This window comes from Hyperolius riggenbachi, chromosome 2, assembly GCF_040937935.1.
Source record: "Hyperolius riggenbachi isolate aHypRig1 chromosome 2, aHypRig1.pri, whole genome shotgun sequence".
Taxonomy (NCBI): Eukaryota; Metazoa; Chordata; class Amphibia; order Anura; family Hyperoliidae; genus Hyperolius; species Hyperolius riggenbachi.
The window spans coordinates 137,967,863-137,995,162 of record NC_090647.1 but is presented as its reverse complement, the minus strand read 5'-3'; the positions used below and the strand labels follow the sequence as shown (position 1 = coordinate 137,995,162).

Below are 27,300 nucleotides of genomic sequence, written 5' to 3'. Positions count from 1 at the left end.
ATGGCCGACGATCGTTTTGTGTGTGATGGAACAATAAATATTCACTACGGTGTTCCAGCAAAACTGTGTGCGGATTCCTCCTTTGATGATGTAGTTTGAATAACATGACTAATACTGATGGGTGTTCATTTGATAAACTGCACAGAAAAAGGAAACACAAGGGAGAGGTCCCTGTCCTTGGGAGCTTACACTATAGATGGAAGTGGGGCGGAGGCACTAGGGGAGTAGACAAAGGGGTTAGCAGATAAGGTAGTGAGCTTCAAATTATATATTTAAAGAGAAACTCCGACCAAGAATTGAACTTTATCCCAATCAGTAGCTGATACCCCCTTTTACATGAGAAATCTATTCCTTTTCACAAACAGATCATCAGGGGGCGCTGTATGACTGATATTGTGTGAAATCCCTCCCACAAGAAACTCTTGAGTACGTACTCCTGGCAGTTTCCTGTCTGGGAACCTTGCTGCATTGTGGGAAATAGCTGTTTACAGCGGTTTCCAACTGCCAAAAAATCATGCAGCAGCTACATCACCTGCCAACAGTAAAAATGTCACCATGTAATAAAAGTCAGAATGTAAATCAGGGATTTAAAAGATTTTACAATGGGCAAACACTGACTAAATCATTTATACATAATTATTGTAAAAATGAAGCATTTTTTTTATCACATTATTTTCACTGGCGTTCCTCTTTAAATCAGGGTGTCACTACTCTGGCTCTGCACAGTGATCCCTTCACCTCTTTTTTAAAATCGCCCAATTTCCATTGATCGAACAGAATGGAGTATAATTGATTCTTCCCTTAATAAGATAAAATTATCGATCGAAAGGACGATCAAACAGGAAACTCGAGGAATGTATGGGCACCTTTAAGTATTGGCTGACATTGGGCCTGATGCTCAAAATCTCAACAATACTGCTGTGCACAGCAAGTACCGCTAGTTATGCTATAGGCGACCTGTGGTACCCAAGTTGCCCGATTGTTGCTATAGTAATGCACGTTACTAACGACCATAACCATAGCAATGGTCATGCTACCCAAGGGCTGTGGGTCACGCCCCATCTGCAGGAATAGCAATTATTATTATTACTATTTATTATTATAATTACTATAATTACTATTTATTACTATTACTAATTATTATTATTACAACAACGTAACCTTTCTTTAGTTGCTCACTTTGTTAGATATTTGTCATGTCTCTCCTTTTTCCTCTATTTCCTTACAATATGTTATTTTCTTTCAACTCCAGCTCTTGTCTTTCTCACTACAATTATTCTGTATTTTTCCACCATTCTTTCCCTCATTTTGTAGATAAAATTGTGCAGAAGCTTACATGATTTCCGCGATAAAATGCAGCGATGATGATCTGGCTCTTGCGCATGAGTAAGAAGCGAACCCGCTGCCTCCAGCCCCGGAATGTTTTCTGTATGAGGGTGGCCAGTTCATTCAGTTTCTTCCTGCGCAGTTCTTCCAAGTCAAAGAGCTGAAAATAAAAACACAAAGTGAAATTAGAACAGCATGAAAGCCAGTCTGAACACGCCATGAAAGCACACCTGAATACACAGCTGGTACCATAAGGTGCTGGTGTGATACGTTTACAGTGGTGTGTTGCGGTGTAACGGCCACTTTGTAATGCAGCTTACTGAACTGCAATGCACCACTTGTGTGGAGGGTGCGTTCTAGTAACGAGTTGCAATATCATAACACACTGCATGCAGTGTGTTGCCGATAAATGCGTACATTAACAGTACAAGTGAAGCATGCTTTTCATTGACCATATGCTTCACTGTACCCGAATAAGCAATGCCACTGTCCCAACCCAATGTGTTCCTGCTGTCACAGGGAACACAGTGTAAACGGCGACTGTAAACATGGCCTAAGGCTCTGTTCATACTATGGGGTTGATTCACTAAGACAAATAGCATGCCTTATCAGAGTTAACACACCTTATCAGAGTTAAAACATCTTTTCAGAGTTAACACGCCTTACCAGAGTAGCATATGAACATATGCCAGCTAATTGGCAATGATGAGAGCTCCACTCGTCCTGCCCTGAGCCCCTGCGGGTCCAATCACTTTAAAGGACATTATCCCCGCACTTTGATTGGCCCAATAGGCTGCCTGTCAAGTTTCCTGTCAAGTGACAGGCCCGCAAAGGCTTAGGGCAGGACGAGTGGAGCTCTCGTCATTGCCAATTAGCAGGAATACGTTTGTAGCGCTTGCTGTGCTACTCTGATAAGGCATGTTAACTCTGATAATGTGTGTTAACTCTGATAAGGCACGTTCAATCTGATAAGGTGTGTTAACTCTGATAAGGCATGCCATTTGTCTTAAGGTAGCCATACATCTAACGATTCTGATTCAATCAACAAAGAGATTGACTTTATTAAGGAATCGACTTCAGTATGGTTGATCAAAAGTTGATCGACTAGTGACCCACACACTACAAACGATATCCTATGCGATTCACCTTCACTAATCGATCATTACAGATGTTGTGTCTGAATGCAAAAATCGATTCAGAGTTGATGGAATGACATGTGAACAGTAGGCGATTCCTGTGCGATCGACCGATATCTTGCATCCTGCTCGATTGTCTAAGCTGGTCGATTCGACATGAAATCAGCCACTTTTCATCGATTGGGAATTCAGTAACACACTCGATTCCCTATCGATTCTATAAAATGATCGAATCGAATGTTCTATCGTATAGCCAAATCGCTAGATGTATGGCCACCTTTAGTGAATCAAGCCCCAAGTGAGCTGTTAGACGATTGGTTGTGGCACAAACGCTGGACTAGGAGTATGGTAGAGATTAGATTGTGAGTTCCTGTGAAGGACAGTAGTAAGACTATGTACTTTGTACAATGCTGCTAAAGATGTCAGTGCTATATAAATGCATAACAGTAAAATAATAAAAAGAATAATAAAATAGTACAATATGACCAATGGACTACATTTTCACTTGAACTGTAGTCTCAAATAAAATTGGAGTGGGGGGGGGGGGGCTTTCATTTACTGTTAGGTAGGAAGAATAACTAATATTATATAAAATGTAATTAAAAAAAATATTCAGACGAATACTTATGCTGTGATTTCCTCATTAGGTCCTCTGTTCACACTTCAGTATCCAGTATAGCAGCCTGTATTTGGGAGTAATATACCCATTGCAGGTCTGTGTTATTTCACAATGTTATGCTCACCCAGGAGCTGCTTAGCAGATTTTGTTCTATCAGTGTGAGGTTAGGCTGTTGAATTGGAAAGAGCTATCCAAGCAAACAGGAAATGATTGGGGAATATCTGCAGCATTGCCTTTAGACATTAAAATTACATTTAAATAAGGTGGATGTGTAAACATTTAATGAAGAAGCTGTGCAATTTTAAACTATACAGTAGTCTCGGTTATCCGACATGGATGAAATTGGCTGATGTCGGATAAGTGTGCTTTCTGGTTGCTTGAGACAGAAATAGGTTGTGCTAATACAGTACTATACCCCATTATGCATACCATGAGCTCTGTAGTAAATGTTGGATGTTGATCCAGGGATTTTATCTGATTGCCATCTGGAGTCGGGAAGGAATTTTTCCCTTTTGGGGATAATTGGACCATGCCTTGTAAGGGTTTTTTCGCCTTCCTCTGGATCAACAGGGATATGTGAGGGAACGGGCTGGAGTTGTACTTTGTACTGGTTGAACTCGATGGACGTATGTCTTTTTTCAACCAAAATAACTATGTATCTATGTTATAGTACAGAAATTGAGTTATTGCCGCTTCAAGGAAACAAGTGCCAAAAAAAAAAAAAAATTACTGGGAGTGACTGCTTATACTTGTTACAGGGAGAAGTGTAAATAAACTACAGTACATTCTAAAAGTTGACTTAATCAATTCAGTACCAGCAGTCTCTGGCCAGAGGCTGCTGGTACAAAAAAACAGCTTACCAAGGACATGCTGAATGGATCTGCCGCTACCACCAATCGCGCTGCTCTCCCGTCACTGAAGCTCACTTGCTTTGTCATCGCTATGGCAGCAGAGCTCTGTAAGCTGGTCAGGAGCTAATTTTATTAGCTCCTGGGTCTTAGATCAATGTGAGCCAATAAGATTTACTCACCATGATCATGGAGTCGGGAGCCAATGAAATCGGCTCCTGACTGACGTACAGAGTTCTGCTGTCATGCCGAGTGCAGGGTTAGTGAGCTGCAGCTGTGGGAGAGTGTCACGATTGGCAGGTCTGTGTGGCATGAGGAAGTTTAAATCTACACCCTGGCAGGCTTAGGTGGACACAAACGGGGCGTAGAGTTCAACTACGGCCGTCCGAAAGCAGTTATAAATACATAGTTAAAAATCCTAGGCTAAGCATCACTGTGAGGGTGGGGCTAGATACCAATATACAGTTATGGAAAGTTTTTCAGTTGCTGAAAGCATTATAAATCATGTCAAATTGGTTATCCTGAATACATTACTGAATTGTACTATTTGTCAGTACAGTGCCTCTTTAAACTCTCTCCATAATACATGTGGTTGTCATAACTTGATATGGCAATCATTTGCAGCATATTGCAAGTAAGGAAAAAACAGGGGGGGGGGGGGGGGGGGGGAGATGGTACCTTCTGTTTAAAATTCATGCATAACATATAACCATCTATGGCCAGCTGTTTGCTCTTTGCTATTCCATGTTACCTTCTTGTTTAAAATTAAGAAAAAGAAACAAAACAAAAAAAAGGATAGAAGAGAACATACTGTTTTGGGAGTTCTGACGAAAATTTTTGTCCGACCATATGCAATTTCTTCTTTGGCAATGTTGACTAGTGGGTCATTTAACATCAATTCAACTCCCGCCCTGTGCAATATACAATAACAGCATTATATACTTTAATGGAAGATGACACATAATTTAAGCTAAATACTCAGCAACATGCAACTTCACACGACAGGCGTAAACGGAAAGTCAGCAATCTAGGTTCTTCGAAGTAGTCAATGATCTTCAGAGAAATTTGTTGGGAAAATCGTTTGGTGGGTACAGGCCTTAATACGCAGTGGGTTGGTAAATATAAGACTCAAAATAGATGTAAGAGGCGCCCTGGTGGTTTATAAAAGCACTTAAAAATGAGGTAAGCCACCATCAAATCCTAAGGACACAAGCACGTGAGCAAGCGCCAGTTGGGCACGAAACGGCTGTAGTGCCGTCCACTCATCCCTGGTCACCCGAACCCCGCACTCCCCTGACACCCTCATCAATGCAGGTTTGATGTATCCATATTTGGCATGTTGTAAATCTACCACTGCTTTATCCTTTGGCAAGACGTTGCAATAAAAGTGCTTAAAGGGACTGATGCCCGGTTTTTCTCCACGTATATGCATCCATAGACTGTTTTTTACAGAACTCCGAATCGGTTGCACGTCCTACAGCTCAAGTCATACGCCATTGTATGGGCGTTTTGGAATGGTGGAGTAGCAAATAAATGTATTGCAAGTGCAGAATCTACCCTCTGCCCCCACGAATTGGATCTGAGTGGCGAGTGGCTCCATCTGTTCTATAGTGTGCCATTACCTCAAATGACGAATATATCTTTGTAGTTTGGCACTGTTATTTGGCCTGAGGAAGCGGGCTTAGACCCGCGAAACGCGTTGCCTGTGCTACTAATAAAATCCTTTGTTCATACAAAGATTTTCGTCATTTGAGGTAAGCAAAATCAAACTTTTTTGTTGTTTTTAAACTGTCCAGGGCGCCTCTTACACCCAGTTTGTGCATTTCACACCCCCACACGTCACAGTCTGAGGGGTGGAGATAGAACCCACGTGGTTCCACCACGGTGGACATCTGTCTACTTTCTTTTCCAAGGAGAGCAACCACATCTAGATCCCTAGGGATCACCCCGAGTGGAGTTGGGTTTGTCTCCACCTGCTTTCCGTGGTCGGTTGCCCCCTCTACAACCCGCCTTTGTGAGTAGTTTTTTTTCCACTTTCTAAATCCATCATTGTTTTTGATATACTGCACTATTGGGCTTCCACTTCTGTCTCCTGTGTCTTTTCTCTAGAAGGTGCATAGTCACACCCATACTCTACCACAGAACACTCAAAAGCCCTATTAACCTTTCTCCTTAGTTTTCTCCAAGGTTATATTTTCAAACCATATCAATAAACACCTTTAGGCTTCTTTCACACTAAGACGTTGCGTTAGGTGCTACGTTAAGGTCGCATAACGTGCACCTAACGCAACGCATGGTGGTGGTGGCAGAGGACGTTAGCAAAGAGCCGACGTTAGCAAAGTTAAGCGGCTCTTTGATGTGTCTGTGATGCGTACTATAGTACGCATGCGCTGATGGAGACCACGTGAGCGGGACACTCCACATCACGTGGTCCCGCCAGTGACGTCAGCACAGTGCAGTGAATATTAATTAGCCATGAGGCTAATCACTGCACCTGTGCAAGCAGGCTAACACGGCAAAGCCGCTCTAACGCCGTAGCATGCTGCACTTTAAATTGACGTGCAGCGTTACAATGTAACGCAATGTGGGCACTGTGAACAGCCCATTGCAGTTACATTGCTGTGCGTTGGGGAGCATTACAGGCTGCACTAACGTGCGCCTGTAACGTCTCACTGTGAAAGCAGCCTTAAAGCTCCCACAAAGCAAGAAATTATTCAAAATATGTTGAATATTACTTTTTAATGTACTTAAAACTGCAAAGTGCTGAAAAGCTATTTTTTAAGATTAGATGAAAAATTATCTCCTGGGAGAAACCTCAGGAGAAAAGTTTATTGGATAATTACCAAAGTGGCTTACCAGGAAAATTGCTGACTAACATGAGTCAACAGTTAGGTAAACATAATTACAACTGTACTTTAACCACTTGGACAGATATATTCATCAAGATATACTGTGCTGCTACCGCTGCCTGAGGCGCGCGCTCCCGTTGCCTGCCGTTACCCCCGATCAGTGAATAGGAATATAATTTCCATTCACTGATCTAAGTCCCACGCAGAAACACCGACGGTCTCTAATCAGAGACTGCGGTATTTCTGCAAAAAAAGTTTCCCAGCCTCCTTGTAGTTCCTGGAAGCGTGATCGTACGCTTCCAGGACTTTTTGGACTGTGGCCATCTTGTGGCCAAATAGTAAACTCCACCAACATATATTTTTTACATTACATTACATTATTTTACATTTATAATGATCTGTTTCCCTCCCACACCAAAAATTACCCAAATACATTTTGAATTAAAAAAAAGAAAAAAAAATTACAATAAAATAAACAAACAACATAAATAGTTATAAGTAGTGATAAAGTTATTGGCGAATGAATGGGAGGTGAACGTTGCTCAGATACGACCCCATCGCATCTCACCGCAACGCACAAAACGGCTTTCATATGGACCTGCGGCAGAGTGCGCCAACTGGGTCATATGCATAGCTCTGCCCCCGCACACCCTCACCGTGTGATGTACTCCCTGCTGGACAGGAAGTACATCCCTGGGATTCCCCGGGTTTCCCTGTTGTATTTCCTTCAACACATGCGTGCCGTGCCACCGCCAACATCATATTTAACATTTCTGTGTCGCACATTAACTTACATTACTTCTACTGTTGCGTCACGGCAGAAGTTACCGACAGTAACGTACAATTGACCTTGCGGCAGCCCGGCGGCCAGTCTGGCACTTCCGGTGCAGCGCAGTGTGTGCTAGGCCCCATTGCCTTGCATTGTGAGGTAAAACAGGGTAACACACATTTGCAAGGCAAGTGTAAAAGGGGCCTTAGTAAAGAGAGTACATTGAATTGAAACTACTACAGTACCCAAAGAAACTGTAAGTAAATTATTTTATAATATTCATTCATTTTAGTGCTTAAAAAGAAGAAAAACTTTTATGTAGTGAGTGAATAGTATGCAATAAAAAGGTAAAAATGTGTATTGTAGAAACATATGTAGCCATTAATATTGTAGTAACTGTATGAGGAATGTCAGTAACAATGGCTCATGAAATATTAATTTCCTGACATATGGCAGGAATATATTCCATACACACAGGCCCGGTTCTCGCAACAATGGCGCCCTGGGGCAAAGGTAACTTCATGGGGCCTCCCTGACACCCCCCTTCCTACCAAATCATCCTCAGGGCCCCTGAGCTGGCTGCCAGGCCCAATCCAATCTGCCCTGTCACACAATATCATTAGGTGTCCATCATATGTCCCCTTGAGGTTCCCATTATACACCTACTCCTTTTCCTATACACGGTAAACACACAGCATCCCCCTGTCATGGATCACCATAGCTGGAGGGGAGGAGGGGCACCTTGGGGGGCCTCCACAGGCTCTGGACCCCGGGGCAATTGACCCCTTTCCCTCTATGGAAGCGCCGGCACTGCATACAGACACCATAAGTATATTGTACTTTACTCTGTGGCTGTAATGTGGGGTTTCTCTTACCGGGCCTCTCCCTGATATCTGGGCCATGTCTTCCTGCTCAGCAGCTTGTAGCGGTCCAGGAAAGCGCTGTACACCTGTCTGAAGGCGAACCCAGCCCGGCGCACTCTGACATTCTCCAGCAGCCCCAAGTACCGCACCTGCATCTTCACCAGCTCATCATCAAACAGCGATGGCTTCTTTGTGCTGTTGGGCTTCAGGCATCTGTTATTTCACCCAGGAAAATAGAAAACACAGTAACTCATCATTGTTTTATTTACAATCGGGAGAGAAAGTACAATTTTTTTGAATTACCACTATACATGTTTTTAAAGGACCGCTATCGTGAAAAATTGTAAAATTTAAGATGCATGTGTATGACGTGTATGCATATGTATAAAATGTAAATTTATTCCAGAGTAAAATGCACTCACTTACAGTGGAAATTAAATATCTGACAGATATGAGCTTTTGGACTAGTCTATCTTTTCATGGGGGATTCTTAGGGGTTTTTTTATTTTCAAAAACACTGACTAGCATTTGCTCAGTATAACTGCCAAAATCCTGTGCAAGTGAATAGTGAGGTTGGCTAGCATGTTTATGCAGATCCTGACATAATTTGCTTTTCCAAAGAATAAAGCAAATACTGAGAATCCCCTGAGAAGGAATGGTCTAGTCCAAAACCTGTCAGATTTGTCAGATTTTACTACTGTAAGCGACAGCAATATAGGAGAAACATTTTTATGGTATATTTTAATCTGGGAGAAATGTAATCCTTATTAATATGTATATATATTTTAAATATCACATTTTGTGTGATAGTGATCATTTAAATATTGATATTAAATAGCCAATATTAACATCTAACATCAGGCAAAAGGTCAGATTGTCCCCAGCAACGAAAACACTGGTTTCTACTAAAGAATGTACCAAGCTTGTATTGTGTTATACTTCTCCATCTAGAAGGTTCTCTGTGTCTACTTGTGGTGTGGGGTATATAAATACACACACAGATCAAAGTTAGAGTCCTGCTTTAAAGCCACAGTTATGGTGGCCATACATGGTACAATTTTTTCATACAATCTTACCATTTCTATGTAATATAAGGGAACTGCCTAAATTATCCTTTCAGTATATTCACTTAATTTACCCTTATACTACATAGAAATGGTAAGATTGGATGAAAAAATTGTACCATGTATGGCCACCATTAGGCAGAAATTTTCTTCTGGATCTGCATTGGCGTGGAGTGGCAGAGCTTGATTCTGTCTGTGCAAGAAGCTCCTCGATCACCAGATACCAAATTAATTATTTGTAAAATACATGATAAAGAGCCTAGACACTGCCCACTGCGTACAGTGAAAAAGGGCATCCAGTACTTTGGGCACCTGAGGAAGCAGCTAGTACAATATTGGCAACATTTCATATATTCTACTATTGGGCGCTGGCTAATGTGGATAGTAAAATATTGGTAATTTTTGCTGATTTCTACTATCACTTTATCTAACCTACCTCTTACACTACCCCCCCCCCCCCCCCTTCCTTCTTACTTATAACACTAACCTATTGCTACCTGACCTTCTTGCCTTCTCCATGCTACTAATGCTAACCTACTGCTACTTACGCCTTGCTCCCCTGCCTGGCCTAACACTAGTGCCAATGTGCAACGTATGACTTACACCGGATGCAAATTCTTGCTTCTGCGTCATCTGTCTGCCGCTATTTATTGAAATCCACTGTCCCTCTGCCTCTATTCTTTATATTCCAGCATCCATACATGGCTATTTATCATATTCTAGGGTTGGCCTACATCCTGTGCTTCCGACGCCCAAACTGTAATCTAGAGTAGACACCACTATATCCGCAATTAATATTGTGTTCTATGCAGCTTTCAACTCACCAGACATACAGAGACACACAAATTACCAACTTCGCTGCCCACTTCCTTCACCACTGACTGTCTGTGCTTAAAGGGACTCCGAGCAGTGCAGAAACTATGGAAAGATGCACATCATTTTAAAGCTCTCTTTCTCCTCTTTCCAATGATATATAAATCGTCGCCCTATGCCTTTTAGTTTTCGCTATTTTCGCGTTTGAAATTGCCGCGGCCGCGATTTCGATCGCGAAAATAGAGAAAACTAAAAGGCGTAGGGCGACGATTTAGGTGTCGTCGGAAAGAGGAGAAAGAGAGCTTTAAAATGATATCCATCTTTCCATAGTTATATTGCATTACACAGGGCGACTTTTTGTCAAAGTCAGCAGCTGCATTCAGCAGAATGGAGCTGCTGACACTGGGGAAAGTGTCGTCCTGTGTAATACAATATAACTATGGCAAGATGGATATCATTTTAAAGCTCTCTTTCTCTTCTTTCTGACGACACCTAAATCGTCGCCCTACGCCTTTTAGTTTTCTCTATTTTCGCGATCGAAATCGCGGCCGCGGCAATTTCAAACGCGAAAATAGCGAAAACTAAAAGGCATAGGGCGACGATTTATATATCATTGGAAAGAGGAGAAAGAGAGCTTTAAAATGATGTGCATCTTTCCATAGTTTCTGCACTGCTCGGAGTCCCTTTAAGACCACAGACTTCTCAGACAATCTCAGACTGTGCTGACCACCTTCCAGTCTGAACAGTGGAGATTATGTAATTTGGGCACCAGGAGAAGCAATAACCATAGCGACTGAAACCTGCCTCTCACAGCTACTTCTGGAGGAGCTAGACTAGTCCCAAACCTATCAGATCTGTGAGATGTTTACTACCCACTGTAAGTGACAGCAACATGGAAGAAAAGTAATTTATAGTACATTTTACTCTACTTTTGACAGATATGTACTTATTCATATATATGTTACTTATTTTGTGATAGTGGTCCTTTAAGAATACTTTATATCAGCAAAGTCCCCAGTATCCGGCGCCGTGGGAATCGCCTGATGCTGGATACATGTGCTTCCAGGTTGAGCAACCGGCCGAAAAAGCACAACCTCCTCCGTGCAGCGTAAAATACTCACCGAGCCTGCAGTGACGTCTTCAAGCCTTCCTGTAGCTCTTAGTGGCTCTCCAGCGTCCTTGGTGTACAGGTCCTGGCGTGTGACATGCCAGGAGCCATGCATGGATGCCAGGAAGCCGCCAGGAGCTCACTAGTAGCTACAGGAAGGCTAGAAGATGGCGCTGGAGGCTCGGTAAGTATTTTATGAGTATTTATGAGTTAAAAGGTACTTAGGTTGACAGATATGCACAAATTATCTTATGCTGGAGAGGACAACAGATCTGTAAATCATATTGCAGACTGCCAAACACTCTAATATGCTTTTCATAGATGAAGCTCATTCTTCCAGAATATGAAATAACAATGATCTATAAAGTTTGCACGTGATATTCCACAGAGATTTTCACAGGAAATCTAAACAAAAAGTGATCTATAAAGATTGGACATGATATTCTTTTATGAAATAACATTGATCTATAAAGATTGGACATGATATTCTACAGAGAGTTTAACAGGAAATCTTAAATACCCCTTCCTTGACCAAAGTTATTTCCTTTTATTTCAGGCTAGAATCATCAATATGCATAGTATGATGTGCTTTAATAGTGCTCATTTCCTACATCAAGCTTTTTAGGCTTTTAAGTGTTTAGTATTACTGGCACAACTACTAATGCCAGTCAGAATGATGTAAGTTGTACATACGGAATGCCTTCTAGCTGACAGCAGATACTTAAAGTGTACCTGAGATGAGGCAGGAGAGAAAATGTATACCGATACATACATGGGGCTTCCTTGAGCCCCCTCTGGCCTGTCTCTCCGTTCGTCCATAATCGGCCCCGATAAGTTGTCCAGTCGGGGCCAGTCAGTGCAGGTGCAGTCTGGCCGCATGTGCTCCCCCGTCACGCCCCCGTGGCCGGGAACTGTCTACACCTGCACAGTAATACTGTGCAGGCGCAGAATGCTCCCAGCAATGGGAACGGAATCGCAGTTGGCCCCAGACCGGCGGACTTACCGGAGCCAATTTCGGAGGAATGGAGAGGCAGCGGAGGACGTTGAGAGAGCGATCAGCCTGGAGGGGGCTGGAGGAAGCTCCAGGTATGTATACATTTTCTCTTTCCTGCCCCATTTCAGGTTTACTTCAAAACATGGTGGTGAATAATTCTGTATTTTTCTAAATACAAGATTAAGGCCCTATTCACACTTGCATATGTGAGAGAATTGCACATTTTCTGCATTTCTAATCTGCCTGGCAGTGTTGCCTTTTTCATGCGTGATGTGCAAATTGCATTTAATACAAGTACACACAGAAACATTGCATGTGAATTTGAAGTTGGCTAGATACATTTTTATGTAAATTAACTTGGTATGCACAGAAAATTATATCAGTTAACATTGGTATGCACAGAAAAATCGCAATTCAAAAATTCTCATAGAAATGTGGCCTAAAATCGCAAACATTTGAAAGGTACAGTAGATTTGTACATGAAGAAAATTGCATGCAGAAAACGCAAGGCTAAGTGTGAACACTGCCTAAGGCTGGGCTCACAGTAGACTGCAGCTGTGTGAGGCGCGGTCACAGCGAATGCAATTTATGATCTACTGCGATCATCCTATTCTTCTCATCTTGTACATAGTGTCTGTTGTAATAGAAATGTCATAGATAGCATGTTATCTTTCTATGATATCTCCAACTTCTATCTGGTGTCTGGAAAGTTCCCGCAGGAGGGGAGTTTGCATTCCATCTTCACAGCAACCATGTCTGAACGGATCCTAACTTAACATAGGATTCACTGATATGTCTGTCTGTCCATTGGTTCTGGTGAACAGTATGTTTTCTCCTCTAGTGTGAACCTAGCCTAAACCAGAAATAGTCGCCACTGACAACAATACCACTCAGAGTCTAGGAAAATTCATTCATGTCTTTTTAATTACAATCTCACCTCAGTTATTATAAGACATTCTAAAAATCCCTTTACCAAGAGGCCGGAGAACAGATCACAAGCTGAAGGTACATGTTACATAGCCAAGAGTGATCATGGAAAGTTCTTCTAGTGGCTTACTGTAGAACTATTCCATTGTATTAGTCCTTCTCCTGTCATCTTCATCTTCATAAAAAAATGTTGTGAGTAGTACCTACAAGTTTTATAGAGGTCTACACTGGTTTCATAAATGCTGCTGTCTGCTCGTAGATTGATAAGAATGTCTACATATTCACCTGATGTAGTTGGGATTCTTGGCATACAAGTTCTTCATAAGTGTTGACACAGAGGATCTAAACTGGAAGCCAACGGTTGGAGGACGTTTCAGAGAAGCATTCTTTGGATCACCTTCTGGGAACAGGGATTTTAGCAGGTCGTGTTTGGCCTTCCACATGGCCTGCGATAGGTCCCTGAAGAGCAGATCGTTGTTTTTGTCGATAAACCCTTCTGTGTTGTAAGTCACCTGTGCAGAACAGTTATTGCTTAAGATTTACAAATTGTAATATAAAGAGGAAAGCTTAATGACCTCAGCCTTTGATTGGTCTACAAGAGACATGCCATTTATTAAAAATGTATGCATACCAGTGTACATGGTGCATTTTCATTTCATGTTTTATTTTTATTTTTTTTGCTTTCTTGTTTGAAGTTTCACCTGCTGGTTTATAAGCTATGTTTTGTATCTGGAAAATAATTTTTTGTACTACTGTTGTATAGCGAAGATAACAGAAGTCTGTGTTGTATAATCAGTTACAAGTCAGATGATTTGGATTGTTATAGGCGTGTTTCCTACAACAGTAGAGTTAGATATTGATCTGTTTACAAAACAAACCAATCATAGCAGCTGGTAGTGATGCTCTGACGAGTAATCATGAGTGCTTGCTCTTGATTCAAATGAGCTTTAGTTCCTGTAGCTGAGTGGCTGGATGCGAATGGGTTATTTACCCATAATTCTGCCTTCCGCCCTGCGTTCCAACAGCTTGCACGTGTCCTATTGGTCGCATTACAAGCCTCACCAAGGCGCACTTCTTCCTTCAAGCCGGAAGGAGGAAGCAAGCCTTGGTGAGGTTTGCAACGCGACCAATAGGATACGTGCAAGTTGTTGGAACGCAGGGTGGAATTATGGGTAAATAACCCATTCTCATCCAGCCGCTTAGTTGCAGCAATTAAAGCTCGTTTGAATTACGAGTAAGCACTCATGATTACTTGTGAGAGCATCACTACCAGCTGGTATAGGTCCAAAAAGTGCAGCATTCATCTGTAGCGTGTCAGATGCTCCGGATAACATTTTTTTTAGTACTAAACATAAAAATCTGCAGCCTAGTATGAAAGGACTATGATTTGATTAGAGTAGTGTTAGCATGTTACATATGTTACAGTGTGTAGTTTTTAGTGTCTAAAGCTACGTAGAAATGTAAAATGTAAATGTAATAGTTCATTATTTTCTTGCGAAAATCTTAAAATGTAAAATATATGTAAACATATACAAATAAGAAGTATGTTTCTTCCACTGTAAAATGAGCCATACATTACTTTTCTTCTGTGTTGCTGTCACTTACAGTAAGTAGTAGAAATCTGACAGAACCAACAGGTTTCAGACTAGCCCATCTTCTCATGGGGTTGTTTTCAGGGTTTTCTTTATTTTCAAAAGCACTTAGTGAATGGCAGTTGCTCTGTCCAACTGCCAAAAAAGTGTACAGTGAACATTGAAGCTGGCCAGCATCTTTGTATAAATCTTTTTCAGGAAGTGTCTCTATAAAGAATAAAGGTCAATGCTGAGATTCCCCCATGAGGAGATGGACTAGCCCAAAACCTGTCTGTAATGTTAAGTTTCTACTACTTACTGTAAGTGACAGCAACATAGGAGAAAAGTAATTTATGGCTCATTTTTTTCTGTGAGAAAACGTACTTCTTATTTACATGTATTTTACATTTTAAGATTTTCGCTACAGTTCCTCTTTAAAGACAAAAGACAAGAAAGGAGGGATGGGTTGGTAATTCTGTTACGTATTGCAAGTGGAATTCCTGACCTTTGTTATAATTTTGATTTGTTATATTTTTGCATGGATTTCCTCTTCAGTCTAAAAATAACTGTAATATGTAATCCATGATTCACAAGTGAACACACAGCCTTACAGAATGCGGTTTAGAGTAATCACCATCACAGATATTACTAAAGTTACTTTGATAGGAGCTTTGAATAATTAGAATCATTAGAACTGTTGCAAAAACTTGACAATCTTGAATCGTGGAATGTAGAAGTTGGGGTGGACCTCTATTGGTGTGATAAAAGAGCAGGACCGTTCAAAAGATATAATTATATGCTTAGAAAGATCAGCGCCATCAAGGTGGGTGGGTGGAGCTTAAGCCATTTTTACTCTGTATTGAGCCTTAAAATCTATTTTGGGAAATATGGGACAAGCTCTATGGGTAAAGCAGTGACAGACCACAATGACCTTCTGACTACAAGTCACCATGTGTGGAGACGGTCTGGAATGGGTGGATCAGGGACCCCTACTACTATAGTTAACACCTAGCAACAGCTTTATGCCTTGAAGAGTCATCCGTCTTGGTTTTGTCAAAGTTTATTACGGCTCTTGGTTGTGTGGACAACCATTTTAATAATCCAGAATCCCTAGAATTGTATGTTACCCTGTGTTGGTGTTTGAAGGATCTATTAAATCATTAGGGTTAGATGGGAGTTGAAAAATAGAAAACCACTTCTATTTTATAAAACTATTCCTTCTCACCTGCCCAGCGTAGTGTTCAATGCGGAAAGCATTATCAGGCAATGTGGTGTCAGTGATCCTCTTGTCATTCTGGGTGGCTTTGCTCTTGAAGTGATCATGGTTTCTGAATTTGACTCCAAGCTTGGTGAGGAATGTGGCATCTGTGACATTTCCAGGGCGCAGACATTCTTCATCCAGAATTGCTAAAATGCCATTGGTACCCTGACAGATGGATACAGAATGAGGTTAAGGGTTATCCAGATAGCTGATGAGGACCTGAAAGTCTGATATAAGCTGTCTGCATGTTGGGTTGAGGTGGCTCTGTAAAATTTATAAGCTATAGGGTTTCTATACACCAGCTGTTCCGGGTGTGAGCCTGGCTTCTGGGGCATAACAAGATCATTTGCATATTCAAGAGTGATGCATCATGGGAAACCACAGTTCCTCACTTAAATCTGAATGATCACAAATACCTTATGTTTTAAAGTAAACCTGAGACGCAAGGAGGCAAAAGTTTTATACATACCTGGGGCTTCCTCTAGCCCCCTCCATGCAGATCGCGCCCTCGTTGCCATTCTCCACCTCCTGGATCCTCCGATAGCAGAACGTTCCCAGCCACAGGAGCGAGATGGGGGAGTGTGCTTGGCCACAATGCGCCAACCGGCCCCTATTGGCCGAAAATAACAGGGCTGCTAACGGAGGATCCAGGAGGCTTTGCACGGCGGTGAGGGGGATCTGCGTGCTGGGGGATGGAGGAAGCCCCAGGTAAGTATAAAACTTTTGCTTCCTTTCGTCTCAGGCACACGTTAAGAAAGCAAAATTAAAAATTACATTAAGAATTATGTTTTCACATTTTGCAGGCATTCCTTTAGTGTCATATTTTTCTTAAAGCACCACTCCAAAAACAATGAGTCCCCATCTCTGTTTAGGCACAAAGTTATTAATTAAAGTCAAATTACTCATTTTAGAAGTATCCATTCCATATTTAGACACTAACTACTTTCTGCACCACAGTGTGTATTGCCTTACACTAAACCTTATTAGAGAGATTTAGTCTTTACCTTCCTTCATCCTTCCTTTACAGTCTGACAACAGGATGGTGCAATCCAACAAAAAGTAGCACCTACACTCACAGAGCCCCAAACCGACTCCTTCAACTCAGCTGCGTCTAGCTGCAGAAGCCTCATTACCCATTTTTCTAAAGATCAAAGCTGACTGCACCCAAGGAGAAGAGATATATGAGGCTGGTAAAAACCAAGTAAAACAAAATGCTACCTGTTTAAAAGAATAACAGAATGAAGGTTTACTGTAAATAAGAAGGAAAAAGTTACTTACATCCTCGATGAGATTACAAATAATTTCATTGTCGAAAAATGAAATGCGAGTCCATTCGATGCCCTAGTTGAAGAAAGCAATCCGTTAGATGTGTACAGTGTAAAATTAATAATAGATAGAAGCCCAATTAAACCTAAAATTGACCAGAGCAAATTCTCAAAGCAGGTAAGTAAATAATATTAGTTCGGGAACTGACATTTTTAAAATACAAAAAGCTATTGTGTGGGTGTGCTCCACTTTAGCTGTGTGGCTATTCCTATAGACGTAGCCATCAGATTTTAGAAGCAGAGGAACAAAAAATAAAAAAATGGTATTTGGGTGAGAGATATTTATACATATCAATCATCAGTCACACCCTTTAATTCTGTTGAATGATGATACAGGAGGGGGGGTGATGATCTCCTAATGTATCCTGATATTGCATGCTGACATATAAGAACATCTTTACAATGGGAATTATGTTTGTGGTCTACTCTACTAGGTATTTATTAGGCTTCAGTTTTAACTAAATATAGTTATTTTTAAAGTGGTATTGTCATCAAATTTCATCTATAGTCTAAAGCATTAAAAATGGCATAAAATGAACAGTTAAAACCATCTGACTGGTTTTCAAGGGTTTAAACTCATTCTTTACACTTCATTCAATGCAATGTGTAAACAAGGCAGAAACGTTTTGTGTACAGGTGTGTGTGTGTGTGTGTGTGTGTGTGTGTGTGTGTGTGTGTGTGTGTGTGTGTGTGGTGTGTGTGTGTGTGTGTGTGTAGGTGTGTGTGTGTGGTGTGTGTGTGTGTGTGTGTGTGGTGTGTGTGTGTGTGTGTGTGTGTGTGTGTGTGTGTGTGTGTGTGTGTGTGGTGTCTGTGTGGCTCTGTGTGTGTGTGTGTGTGTGTGTGGTGTGTGTGTGTGTGTGTGTGTGTGTGTGGTGTGTGTGTGTGTGGTGTGTGTGTGTGTGGTGTGTGTGTGTGTGTGTGTGTGTGTGTGTGTGTGGTGTGTGGTGTGTGTGTGTGTGGTGTGTGGTGTGTGTGTGTGTGTGTATGTATGTGTATGTATGTGTGTGTGTGTGTGTGGTGTGGTGTGTGTGTGTGTGTGTGGTGTGTGGTGTGTGTGTGTGTGGTGTGTGTGTGTGTGTGTGTGTGTGTGGTGTGTGGTGTGTGTGTGTGGTGTGTGTGGTGTCTGTGTGTGTGTGTGTGTGTGTGTGGTGTGTGTGTGTGTGTGTGTGTGTGTGTGTGGTGTGTGTGTGTGTGGTGTGTGTGTGTGTGTGTGTGTGTGTGTGTGTGTGTGTGTGTGTGTGTGTGTGTGGTGTGTGGTGTGTGTGTGTGTGGTGTGTGGTGTGTGTGTGTGTGTGTATGTATGTGTATGTATGTGTGTGTGTGTGTGTGGTGTGGTGTGTGTGTGTGTGTGTGGTGTGTGGTGTGTGTGTGTGTGGTGTGTGTGTGTGTGTGTGTGTGTGTGGTGTGTGGTGTGTGTGTGTGGTGTGTGTGTGTGTGTATGTATGTGTGTGTATGTATGTGTGTATGTATGTATGTGTGTGTGTGGTGTGTGTGGTGTGTGTGGTGTGTGTGTGTGTGTGTGTGTGTGTGTGTGTGTGTGTGTGTATGTGTGTGTGTGTATGTATGTGTGTGTGTGTGTGTGTGTGTGTGTGTGTGTGTGTGTGTGTGTGTGTGTGTGTGTGTGTGTGTGTGTGTGTGTGTGTGTGTGTGTGTGTGTGTGTGTGTGTTGGTGGTGGTGGTAATGATGGTGAAGGTGATGGGGAGGGGCTTTCAGAGAGCTTTTTCTCCTCTATTTGCTCATGAGTTACTCCTCTAGGAGTACATCTGGTAATTTGTCCTGCAGCCCAGCAATGATATCAGCCAGCTTCAGTCAGGTGCAAATATGCATTCAAAAGACATCAGTGCAGTCTCAGAGTGTCTTATGTTCGGTTTTTACTGTGTTTAATGTTTGAGGAAAAAAAATGTTTGCTGACAACACCACTTTTGAATTCAGCAGGGGACAGAGAATGGGAAATAAGAAGTTTCATAAATTGCAAGTCTGAATGGGTCGTGTATCAGCTTACCTGTCCATGCAAAAAGATATATGTAGGCATGACTACAAAAGCGTTGAAGAAACGCATAGGACAACACCTAAGTGACATCAGGTGTGGAAAACAGAAAAATGGTGAATTCAGAAGTACGGTAGCGGAACACTTTGGAGTGGCACATAAAAGTGACCCAACTGGCCTTAGATTTAGGGGTATTCATAAACTACCTGATAAAGGAAGGGGAGGAGATAGAGAGCAGACCCTTCTGCAAAAAGAAAGCCGTTGGATATATATACTGAATGCCCTTGAACCTGCTGGCCTAAATAATGAACTGGGTTTTGCACCTTTTCTATAATAATTTTATTATGGACCCTATATGGAGCAATTTGTGGGATAATACTTACTCCTTTAAAAACAGATATATGTTTAATTTGAAGATTGACAATGTCCCCATATTGCTCTTACCTGAAGGGGAAGTTTGTATACATCTATATTCGTGTTTGAACACTGTGTTGTACATACAATTAACAAAGAGTGCTGCTGAGTTTAGCATCCGGAAGAGGATGTGACAGGCAGAGGGAGGAAGAACCAGCCTGAAGCGCATGTATAAGGGGAAGTGAATCATCACTACCAACAACACCCAGTTGAAGCCCGTAGAAGGCGGGCGCAACGCGAAGGTGGGCGGGGTTCCAACCCGCACTAACGTCCTGGAGCCATTCGGAGTTTCTCTGAGCCGGGTTATACTATTGGCATTGCCTGCGTGTCCCCGGATTCATGTGGCCGGAGACCTCTCCATCCTGGATTGAGGTCCGGCAAAAAAGTGAAGGTTTACTCTGTGCGCACAGCAACCCATAGATGACGACATAGGGATGAAGAGTGGTGAGTCCCGCGATGCAGGTGAAGAGTTCCACCCTTGCCGTTACCTCGGAAGCCAATTTGATTATATTCAGGCCAGTAATGTGACACTTTCTGGACAGCCTGCACCCTCACTCTGTTTCCCCCTTCCCCTGCAGGGTAGACATCCTGTCTTTGGTACCGGTACCCCTGTTTGGGTGGTGTTGTGAGAGTGTGATTGCGGCATGTCTGGGCACGGAGCGCTCCAGTGTTTTTAATTGGTTTTATGGCATTCACCCCAGTGTATTTTTTCTACTAATAAAGTTTGTTACTATTTTGAAGCCTGTAGAGATATGGCACTTGATCATTGATATTGTGACAACACCACTTTAAGCAATATCATAAATAAAAGCCCTATGTTATTTGACATATTCTGAATAAATTTCACATGGCTATAATTAGTAATAAAAGTACATTTTAGGTTTTTGCATTATCTCAGCTGATGGAAACATTTATTAATAATAATAATAATAATAATAATAATAATAAAAGATATGCACTAAAAAGAGAAAAACAAAATTCACCTCTCTGGCATATTCTTCTTGTTCTTCTCTTAATGTCATTTGTATAAAAATCTGCTGCAGCTTCTCGTTACAGTAGTTAATAATGAATTGTTCAAAGCTGTTTTCCTGGTAAAAATAAATAAAGAAGTTTAAACTTTGTTTTATATAATATATGGAAATGATCTGCATTACAATGGCAATGTCAGTTTTGGATAGTCAGTGCAGGCAGTAGCCACGTGACTTGCAAGGCCAGGGTAAGTATACCAGTATATGATCAGTTACTTCTTCTGCTGCCTTTTCAAAAACCTGATGTTTTTCTCCAAGCAAATCCAGGCTAGGCCTGCAAAATACAGTTGAGAGCACTTCTAATAGGAGCGCAATAAACGCCTCTATGGGCCAACTGACTAATGCTGCCAACGTGAGGGTCTCTGGACACCAAGGAGGTCTAGGCCAAAGACATGGTCTTCATTTCTGGAGAGGGAGAGAATTCCAGAGGTAATATACCTTTATACTTATCTTCTTTAAAGTATACTCAAGGCAAAGCTACCTAAGGATCTGGATCAGTGGTCCTCAAACTACGGCCCGCAGGCCGAATGCGGCCCCCTGAGGCTTTTTCACTGGCCCCTAAACACAAAATGTATAACCTAAAGATGTGGCCCACTGCACTTTTAAATATCAGCGGCCTGCATATAGAATAGCCGTGTTGTCACCACCCATCCACATACTGTAGAAGCCAGTGAGCAGTAATTCGCTGGCATCCAATTCTGCATCAGGTGACACTGCTGTCCAACTGGACGGCAGGTTGTCACCTGGGTATGCTTCACTGTCTGGTGCACAAAGACGTTCCTTCGGGCGCCGCATGACTGAATGGCTGCTGCTGGGAGTTCTCCTCTGGGCATGTTTGGGGGTGAAGCAATACCTAGATTCAATGTAATGTTTTTCAACATCATTTTATGTATGTTCTAGCCCCCCAGTAGTCTGAAATAGGTTAATCCGGCCCTTGACCGAAAAAGTTTGAGGACATTTGATCTGGATGGATCCAAATTCATCTGTAATGACTGCTTGAAAATTTTTACTTTTGGTCACAGTAAAATTTTGTATGAGTCAGGCTTTCTGTGATGTTTCCTCCTACCACTGCCCTCTTCCCCACACCATTCATTCCTCTTGAGGGTAGTGAATGGGGCAGGGAAAAGGAGGGACTGGGACGGTGATAAGAGGGAAGATCGCAGCAAACCTTCCTCTTCCTGTCTGAGAATTTGAAAAGTCAAATTTTTCAAAGGAACGATTACGGGGAGTTGGTAAAATGAGAAGAGGAGAGGACAATGTACAAGGATATGTGACTCTAGCATGAACATAGGTTTGTGTTTTCCTTAGGTAGCTTTGCCTCAGGTCAGGTATACCATATATACTCGACTATAAGTCTAGAAATTTAGATCTGACTCACAAAATAAAAGTATGGGGTCGACTTATACACGAGTCACGAGCAACACTGAGCACACAGAGTAATGTGTTTACTATTAGTGACTTTCTCATTTGCAGCAATTTACCCAGTGGTAAGTGACACTTTCTTGATAAAGGAAATGCCAAGAAAACACAAGTCTAAAAGTCCTGGCAGCCACAACAATTAACAGGGAAAGGGGCAGGGGAAAGGTACTGGGATGCAGGAAGGGAAGTGAATAATTGCTGCACTTGGGGGCCTAGAGAAGCTATTGGCTGCACTTAAAGTGAACATTAACCGAGTGAATGAAAAACAAGTTTCACTTACCTGGGGCTTCCACCAGCCCCCTGCAGATGTTCTGTGCCCACACTAGGACAAACTGATCCTCCGGTCACCCACAGCCAGCTAGTTTTCTTTTCAGCGACCGCATGCGTCCCTTACTAGTGCTCCCTTTGCCATAGCCAGGACTTTGCACAGAACGGCTACGGCGAGGGGAGTGCGATCAAGGGAAGCACATGGCCAGGGATGTCCCTGGCACACTGCCTGCAGGGGGCTGGTGGAAGCCCCAGGTAAGTGAATTTTTTTTAATTTACTAGGTTAAGGTTCACTTTAAGGGACAGGAGGGGTTAATGGCTGCAATACTGTATGTAGTGTAGTCATGTACCCCTTATGGTCCCCAGTAGAGTTGGGCCGAACGGTTCGCCTGCGAACGGTTCCATGCGAACTTCAGTGGTTTGCGTTCGCGTCCCGCAGGCGAACCTTTGTGGAAGTTCGGTTCGCCCCATAATGCACATGGAGGGTCAACTTTGACCCTCTACATCACAGTCAGCAGGCCCAGTGTAGCCAATTAGGCTACACTAGCCCCTGGAGCCCCACCCCCCCCTTATATAAGGCAGGCAGCGGCGGCCATTACGGTCACTCGTGTGCTGCCTGCGTTAGTGAGAGTAGGGCGAGCTGCTGCAGACTGTCTCTCAGGGAAAGATTAGTTAGGCTTAACTTGTTCCTGTCTGGCTGCATACCTGTTCTGTGAACCCACCACTGCATACCTGTGCTGTGAACCCACCACTGCATACCTGTGCTGTGAACCCACCACTGCATACCTGTGCTGTGAACCCACCACTGCATACCTGTGCTGTGAACCCACCACTGCATACCTGTGCTGTGAACCCACCACTGCATACCTGTTCAGTGAACCTGCCACTGCATACCTGTTCTGTTCAGTGGACCCGCCACTGTATACCTGTTCATTGAACCCACCACTGCATACCTGTGCTGTGAACCCACCACTGCATACCTGTTCTGTGAACCCACCACTGCATACCTGTTCAGTGAACCCGCCACTGCATACCTGTTCTGTTCAGTGGACCCGCCACTGTATACCTGTTCAGTGAACCCGCCACTGCATACCTGTTCTGTTCAGTGGACCCGCCACTGTATACCTGTTCAGTGAACCCGCCACTGCATACCTGTTGTGTTCAGTGAACCTGCCACTGCATACCTGTTCTGTGAACCCGCCACTGTATACCTGTTCTGTTTAGTGAACCCGCCACTGTATACCTGTTCTGTTTAGTGAACCCGCCACTGCATACCTGTTCTGTTCAGTGGACCCGCCACTGTATACCTGTTCAGTGAACCCGCCACTGCATACCTGTTGTGTTCAGTGAACCTGCCACTGCATACCTGTTCTGTGAACCCGCCACTGTATACCTGTTCTGTTTAGGGAACCCGCCACTGTATACCTGTTCTGTTTAGTGAACCCGCCACTGTATACCTGTTCTGTTTAGTGAACCCGCCACTGCATACCTGTTCTGTTCAGTGGACCTGCCACTGTATACCTGTTCAGTGAACCCGCCACTGCATACCTGTTGTGTTCAGTGAACCTGCCACTGCATACCTGTTCTGTGAACCCGCCACTGTATACCTGTTCTGTTTAGTGAACCCGCCACTGCATACCTGTTCTGTTCAGTGGACCCGCCACTGTATACCTGTTCAGTGAACCCGCCACTGTATACCTGTTCTGTTTAGTGAACCCGCCACTGCATACCTGTTCTGTTCAGTGGACCCGCCACTGTATACCTGTTCTGTTCAGTGAACCCGCCACTGTATACCTGTTCAGTGAACCCGCCACTGTATACCTGTTCTGTTTAGTGAACCCGCCACTGTATACCTGTTCTGTTTAGTGAACCCGCCACTGCATACCTGTTCTGTTCAGTGGACCCGCCACTGTATACCTGTTCAGTGAACCCGCCACTGCATACCTGTTGTGTTCAGTGAACCTGCCACTGCATACCTGTTCTGTGAACCCGCCACTGTATACCTGTTCTGTTTAGTGAACCCACCGCATCAGTGCGCATACCTGTGCAGTTAAGTGAACCCACCTACCTACGTGAGTGCACGCAGTGTGATATACCACTCCGTGCATACCCGATATGGACAAAACAGGTAGAGGAAGAGGTAGTGCCAGAGCCAGAGGAAGGCCACCCGGCAGGTCTGCGCGAGGTCATGTAAATGTAATTTCGTGTGGACCTGGCCCACAGTACAGTGCTCGGAAGAAGGCACGTCCCATCACCTCCCAAGATTGTCAGGACGTGGTTGAGTATTTAGCGACACAGAACACCTCATCTTGCTCAGCCACCAGCGCTACTACTAGCACCACTTCCGCTGCATTTGACACTTCGCAAGAATTATTTAGTGTTGAAATCACTGATGCACAGCCATTGTTGTTACAGCCAGATGAATTTTCACCAGCTAATATGTCTGAGTTACGCGGCAACACTATGGATGTAACGTGTCAGGAGGATGAAGGACCTACTGATGGTGCAAGTTTGGATTTGTCTGAGGCAAGCGAAGCTGGGCAGGATGACTACGATGATGACGGTAATAGGGATCCTCTGTATGTTCCCAATAGAGGAGATGAAGAGGGGGACAGTTCAGAGGGGGAGTCAGAGAGTAGTAGGAGGAGAGAAGTTGCTGAAAGAAGCTGGGGCAGCTTTTCGTCAGAAACAGCTGGTGGCAGAGTCCGGCACCATGTATCGCCACCTATGTACAGCCAGCCAACTTGCCCTTCAGCATCAGCTGCTGAGGTCCCCATAGTGCCCACATCCCAGGGTGGCTCAGCGGTGTGGAAATTTTTTAATGTGTGTGCCTCAGATCGGACCAAAGCCATCTGTTCGCTCTGCCAACAAAAATTGAGCCGTGGAAAGGCCAACACTCACGTAGGGACAAGTGCCTTACGAAGGCACCTGGAGAAAAGGCACAAACAGCAATGGGATGGCCACCTGAGCAAAAGCAGCAGCAGCACACAAAAGAAAAGTCACCCTCCTTCTCCTCTTCCTCCTCCATCAGGTGCATTATCTGCTTCTGCCGCTTTCTCCCTTCCACCTTCACAGGCACCCTCCTCCACTCCGCCTCTGCCCTTGAGCAGTTCCTGCTCCTCTGCCCACAGCAGCAGTCAGGTGTCCGTGAAGGAAATGTTTGAGCGGAAGAAGCCAATTTCGGCCAGTCACCCCCTTGCCCGGCGTCTGACAGCTGGCGTGGCGGAACTGTTAGCTCGGCAGCTGTTACCATACCGGCTGGTGGACTCTGAGGCCTTCCGTAAATTTGTGGCCATCGGAACACCGCAGTGGAATATGCCAGGCCGCACTTATTTTTCGAGAAAGGTCATACCCCAACTGCACCGTGAAGTTGAGAGGCAAGTGGTGTCATCTCTTGCGAAGAGCGTTGGGTCAAGGGTACACCTGACCACGGATGCCTGGTCTGCCAAGCACGGGCAGGGCCGCTACATTACCTACACAGCCCATTGGGTGAACCTGGTGGTGAACGATGGCAAGCAGGGCGCAGCGGACCAAATTGTGACACCTCCACGGCTTGCAGGCAGGCCTCCTGCCACCTCCTCTCCTCCTGCTACATGCTCTTCGCTGTCCTCCTCCTCCTTGGCTGAGTGGCAGTTCTCCTCTCCAGCTACACAGCCCCAGCTCCGCAGGGCCTATGCTGCATGCCAGGTACGACGCTGTCACGCCATCTTAGACATGTCTTGTCTCAAAGCGGAGAGTCACACTGGAGCAGCTCTCCTGGCTGCTCTTAAGAAACAGGTGGATGAGTGGCTGACCCCGCACCACCTGGAGATAGGCAACGTGGTGTGCGACAACGGCAGCAATCTGCTTGCCGCTTTGCATATGGGGAAGCTGACACACATACCCTGCATGGCACATGTCATGAATCTAGTGGTTCAAAGATTTGTGGCAAACTACTCTGGCTTAGCGAATGTCCTGAAGCAGTCCAGGAAGTTCTGTGGGCATTTGAGGCGGTCTTACACAGCCATGGCATGCTTTGCGGAAATTCAGCGCAAAAACAACATGCCGGTGAGACGCCTCATTTGCGATAGCCCGACTCGCTGGAACTCGACCCTGCTCATGTTCTCCCGCCTGCTAGAACAGAAGAAAGCCGTGACCCACTACCTCTACAACTACAGTAGAATGAAACAGTCTGGGAAGATGGGGATGTTCTGGCCCGACAACTGGACACTGATGGAAAATGCATGCAGGCTCATGCGGCCGTTTGAGGAGGTGACCAACCTGGTGAGCCGCAGTGAGGGCACCATCAGCGACTTAATTCCCTACGCTTACTTCTTGGAGCGTGCTGTGCGTAGAGTGGCGGATGAAGCTGTGAATGAGCGTGACCAGGAACCGTTACGGCAGGAACAGGCATGGGACCAAATTTCATCAGACCCAGCTGTTTCCTCAACACCTGCGGCAGCACAGAGGGGGGAGGAGGAGGAAGAAGAGAAGTCGTGTGCAGAAGACGAGTCAGACTCAGAGGATGATGAGCAAGGTGTTTCTTTGGGGGAGGAGGAGGAGGAGGAGGAGGGGACAGCGGCAGGAGAACAACCTCAGCAGGCATCACAAGGGGCTTGTGCTGCTCAACCTTCCCGTGGTATTGTTCGCGGCTGGGGGGAGGAGGTTGACTTACCTGACGTCACTGAGGAAGAGCAAGAGGAGATGGAGGGTAGTGGATCCGACTTTGTGC

The 27,300-nt window shown here is 43.9% G+C and overlaps 1 protein-coding gene across 5 annotated transcripts in view; it reads right to left on the bottom strand.

Moving 5' to 3' along the window:
• Positions 1-27,300, bottom strand: part of MYO1A (myosin IA) — a 159,148-nt gene that overhangs the window by 20,289 nt on the left and 111,559 nt on the right. For all 5 annotated transcript variants that reach the window (XM_068267480.1, XM_068267483.1, XM_068267484.1 and 2 more), the window contains 7 exons: positions 20,859-20,963; positions 17,427-17,489; positions 16,113-16,313; positions 13,602-13,828; positions 8,423-8,623; positions 4,741-4,840; positions 1,337-1,486 (listed from right to left, as the gene is read on the bottom strand). In XM_068267480.1, coding sequence (XP_068123581.1) covers positions 1,337-1,486; positions 4,741-4,840; positions 8,423-8,623; positions 13,602-13,828; positions 16,113-16,313; positions 17,427-17,489; positions 20,859-20,963 — 1,047 coding nt within the window. The remainder of the gene's footprint in view (positions 1-1,336; positions 1,487-4,740; positions 4,841-8,422; positions 8,624-13,601; positions 13,829-16,112; positions 16,314-17,426; positions 17,490-20,858; positions 20,964-27,300) is intronic.